The sequence below is a fragment of the Biomphalaria glabrata genome, chromosome 11, assembly GCF_947242115.1.
Source record: "Biomphalaria glabrata chromosome 11, xgBioGlab47.1, whole genome shotgun sequence".
Taxonomy (NCBI): Eukaryota; Metazoa; Mollusca; class Gastropoda; family Planorbidae; genus Biomphalaria; species Biomphalaria glabrata.
The window spans coordinates 5,880,396-5,885,456 of NC_074721.1; the positions used below are offsets into that span (position 1 = coordinate 5,880,396).

Sequence of the window (5,061 nt, forward strand, 5' to 3'; positions counted from 1 at the left end):
TTCCATTTCATTAACTCATAGTCGCATACTCGTTAAAGGTTACGGTACCAATCCATCAAAGAAAAAGTGAGGGCCCTAACGAAAGTAATTATACATCTTCAACTTTTTTTAAAAAGCGGGGGGGGGGGGATTTTCTACTTTTTTGTGCCGACGTTTCAGCGGGCCGGATGGAACCACGTCACGGGCAGGTTCTGGCCCGCGGGCCGTACTTTGGGCATCGCTGATCTATGCCAATAAATAGTTGTGCAAAGTTTCAACTAGATCCGTGAATGGGTGTGGGAGAAATAACGTATACACATCTTTTACCAGACAGAGGGACATATAGACAGAGTGAGTTGATATAAGCTTTGTAAAAATAACTCACCGATTCCTCGGACGCCGCTACCACTCCTATTGCAGACCTCTCGTCGAAGTACTATCCAGTTGTAGCCAAATGAGTCAATAATTCCTTTAAAAGAAATACTTTAAATTACTTCAAATCGAATTCACATCCAGTGATCAACAAACACAAAAAGAAAACAATCTTCAATCAGGGCCAGTCTTAGGCATAGGTAAACTAGTCAGCCGCCTAGGGCCTCCAATTAGTGAGGGCCTTGCATAGAACTACGAGAAACTAGACAGAAAATTGCGAAACTTGGAACAGATCTCTTAACATAAAGTGGAGTACTGTGACTTTTATGTTCTCTAGTGTAACGCTGTCTCTTATACGGAAACTGTGTTATCAAAATTTTAGTTATTTGTCGATTTAGAAATTGAACCAGGCAGGTTTTTTTTTTTATAAATTGCGTGACTGGCTTAATTGACTTAACCCTGTGCACTCCCAGGTTAGCATAGGGCCGCAACCACACCTCTCCACCGAACTCGGTTTCTGAGCAACTTTATTTATCTGTTCCCATGTCATTCCAGTACTCTCAGCTTCACTGATGACTGACCTCTTCCAGGTTTGCTTGGGTCTGCCCACTTTCCTCTTTCCTTGCGGATTCCAATCGAGTGCTTACCTTGCAACATTAGTAGCTGGTTTTCGCAGGGTGTGTCCTATCCTGCTCCATTTTCGTTTTATGATGTCTTGGGCTATGGGCTTTTGTCTAGTTCTCTCCCACAAATTGACAGTAATCACGCGATTTATATTTTATTTAGTGACACCAAATTCAATTCACTTATGGCCTCCGATTATCCGAGGCAGGCCTTGCCACAATCCTCAATCGAGAAATCCAAAAACAAATGTCCCTAAGCACACTAACACACTCCAGACTGTTGCAACATTTTACACACTACAGCATAAACACATATCAGACTAGTTCCCACGTGGAAAAAAATGATGAGTTAGCAGGAACAGGTTTACAGCAATAGCAAATGTAATAGTTGTACTGATTATTAATTATTTGCATCAGCACTCCCAGATCTAATAAAATTGTTTTTCCTCATTATGTTTCAGAAATGCGTTTGAAAGCTCTAAGCATGGTTAGACTGTCGACGTGGTCTCTCGTGACTCTGCTGTATCTATCACGGCTGGATCACGTCAGATGTACAGATGCTGTGTTCACGTTACACATGAATGAATTGTACACCATTGAATTCTCCATGGAGATGTTAAATCAGTAGGATACAAATACCTGATTGTTTTACCACAGTTGTTTCATATTTTGTATTTTTGTGGGCTTACTCGATGTGGATTTTTAACATAGAAATGCCTATAGAGAGTGATTTTGAATTTTTAGACTGTTGACATATATATTTTATTTTTGTATCATAGATATTTCATATTTAAATTTGTTCGCCTACTCAAGGTGGTTGTTACTTTTTACAGTGCATTTTGTTAGAAGATTATTGCGAGTTTCACTTCTAGCACTCGACCGTAACAGAAGCGCAATAAAAAAAAACAACAACAGATAGCTATTTCTTATGTGTAACTCTTCACCTTATTCTTACAAGAGAAAGCAAATCTGTTTTACTGTCAATAGAGTTGAGCCAAAACTCTTGAACCTCTAGGCTTGGAATGGCACCTTCACGGAGGTCACGCTTGGAAGCCTTATTGAACAAAGAGGAAGAGGTCCAAGCTCATTTCCAATGGCCGGACACCCCTGACGCACGGACTAGCTTACGTGGCCATACCTGTAAATACCAACGGGATTATTTACCTATTTGGTATCAAACAAAATGAATAATAACCAGTAATCAATCGACAATAACAGCTTATTTTTATTTATTTATTCATGTATTGTCTACGCCAATAAAAAAAAATGTTGCATTTTGTTTACTTGATCCGACCATGGGTGAGGGAGAAATAACTTACTCAAACTTTTTACCAGACAGGCGAATAAAGTGAGTTGACATAAGCCTTGTAAAAAGATGCTACCTTGTTGTTTTTGTATTTTTTAATTTATATAAGTTATCTAGTTTGGAATGCTAGCTGAAATATATTTTTTGACTTTATAATTACGTAAATTTTCTAAAATGGAAAGTGAATTTAACATAAACAAAAATTTCTATTAATTAAATAAGAATTAAATCTAGCAAAATGTTAACCTATATGTTTGATTAGGTTTTTAAGTTTTCTTATATTTAAATATCCTAGACTTTAACGTTTTAGAAAGTGTTTTTTTTTAATTTTGTGGATAGGTTCTACACTTGTCTATGTGATTACCAAGATCAAAGCTGTACTGTGTTACTGGAGAGAGACATTGCCTTCACCTACATCACAAGGATGATCAGCGTGTCCAGGTTCCCAAGCTCTGCAAACAGCACCCAAAGACAAATCTTCTCCAAAAACTTTGTCTGCACCATTCCCACCTCCTTCAACTTGGACCAGATGATTGGCTGCATCAGGCTGAAGAAGAGCGAGAACCTCTGCGACAACCTGGAGCTATGCGAGTCTGTCAACCTGGTCCACGGAGACCACTGCGAGGTGGGGTTCGCAGGGATTTACTGGCTCTACCCAGGGAGGATCCGTCAGAAAATAGATAACAGATATGTGTCTTTCTCCCAGTGCAGTCAAGAATGCACCAATGCTTCCTTGCCCAAAAATGTCATCAATACACCTCCACCCTTCCTGCGCACGACAGTAAAAACGCTTTCGACCAACCAAATAGCGACATCCACTTCTCCGAGCTTCGTCTACACCTCAACCAGAGCGTTCAACATAAGTGGCACAAGCGCAGCGCTGCGAGGCTCGAACACAGTTCCTAAATTACACACAGAGAACAACCAGCCATTTCCAGGCGTAAATAAAGATGGGAAAATTATCATTCTAATCGTTATTATTATAGCTATTCTGTTATTAACACTTGGATTAATCACCATTGGAATTATAATCTGTAGGAAGCGACGCAAGAATCAGGACAAGCACAAAACTCCATCCCTGACAGTAACTGCTGATCCAAATACGACTTTGCAATACAGACTACGCTCTGGGAACCAAAGAGGCCAGCATAGAAATATTCTTCAATCTCTATCTCAAGGGGATAGCTCTTCACTGTCAGAGTTTTCTTCAGACCTTCATTCTCACAGTTCTTCCCAAGAGTGGCTCATCGCTAAGAGAAAAGCCGCCAATGCTACGAAAGAGAGCGTCAGCGTTGTCAACAACGGCTTCCTGTTTGACATTAATGATAACACCTTTAATACTTACCATCGGCAAAATCATCGCAATGCAAAGTCAAAATTTGAAGGGTGTACTTTTCCGATAACCACAAATAATAATGCAGAGGCCCAGAGTGTTTCTTCAATTTCTGGATCTGGGAATTTCAATTGCTTCCAAAATAGTGTTACCCCTATCTCCATGACTGGAGACGGAATGATTTACGCCAAAGTGGATACTAATCGAACAGATCTATTGTACGATGATTATGATTTTTCAAATCATGCGAAATACAAAGCAATAACGGACGATGGTTCATTCAGTGGAGAGCTCCAGGCTCGGCCAGTAACATCAGCTTCTTATGCTACGGTCGGCGAAAAAATAACTGTACTCCCTCATGCATATTCGAGACTTAACGAAACAGTTCGCGTTTTAACAAACCCATACAACAAACTCAAGAGTGAAAGGGACACAACTGATCCTTCCAAGAGAAGGTTAAAACCATACTCGATTACCCACCTTTATGCTCAATCCTCCGTGTCTATAGTGGGCGAAGAATTCTACAGCAACGAACTTGTAAATCCGGACTTGCTTAGTGACAGCGCAATGAGGTCAGGCTACGTCAATTTTAAATACGGGACACTGCTGGTGGAGATGCCACCAGAGATAAGGGAGGTTTCTAATTGGACGTCTATGCAGGCTGAAGGTGGCGCCTCGTCAATGTCCAGTTTCACGGGTGATGCTTTAGCTGCATCCAGTTTGCCGAACAAAAAGCACATTTATTTCGAGCTAGAGAAAGAAAAAGATGCGTTCTCTCTGACCAGGTCATTAAGTGAAGAAAAAATGTGTTGACCAGGTGAATACATAATCTTAATCGTACCTGCGAGCTTCATTTCATACACCGTATGAAGAGTTTAATTTAGAATTGTTGATACACTTAAAGCTAAAAAATAGTTTCAACTGTAGACCTATCGGGAGTGCAACTTATTGCATTATTTCGAAAAATAAGGATGTAATAAGCTGTTGCCCTTGTATTAGGCGTTGTGACATTTCATTGCGTGGAGCTGCCAACATTGAAGCTTTTGAGTTGTATAGGACTAAGACTAGAAGATTCGCTAAATAAAAAAGGAACATAATGATACTGAACGAGCCTCTACCTCTACCCCCCACCCACCTGCCGCCCTGAATATAAGCATGCACAGACGAGATTTGGATTTCAAATTCATTTTGGTCAACTTAAGAATGGATATGGTACTCATATCTGATTACGAAGAAGCAGTAGATTCACTATTGTAATGCAAACAAGAAGATTTAAAACAAATTGTGTACACAACCATTTTTATAAGACGATATATATTAAATCTTGTATTACTTAATATCAACAGCCCTATAGATCAGGGGTTCTCAACCTGTGGATCGCGACCCCCTTGGGGGTCGATTGACGATTTGCCAGGGGTCGCCTAAGACCATCGAAAATATGGATTGTT

The 5,061-nt window shown here is 40.1% G+C and overlaps 1 protein-coding gene across 1 annotated transcript; it reads left to right on the forward strand.

The window, feature by feature from the left end:
* The first annotated feature begins 1,437 nt into the window (after positions 1-1,437).
* Positions 1,438-4,724, forward strand: LOC106072484 (uncharacterized). Its single transcript, XM_056004558.1, has 2 exons — positions 1,438-1,598; positions 2,620-4,724. The coding sequence occupies exons 1-2, from the start codon at positions 1,438-1,440 to the stop codon at positions 4,424-4,426; spliced, it is 1,968 nt and encodes a 655-aa protein (XP_055860533.1). The 3' UTR covers positions 4,427-4,724.
* The last annotated feature ends 337 nt before the right edge of the window (positions 4,725-5,061 follow it).

Bases quoted from the DNA above. Each gene is read 5' to 3' on its own strand.
- LOC106072484 (XM_056004558.1), top strand. From the start codon at position 1,438: ATGCGTTTGAAAGCTCTAAGCATGGTTAGACTGTCGACGTGGTCTCTC. The intron at 1,599-2,619 runs GTAGGATACAAA...TTTTGTGGATAG, and splicing joins TCCATGGAGATGTTAAATCA to GTTCTACACTTGTCTATGTG.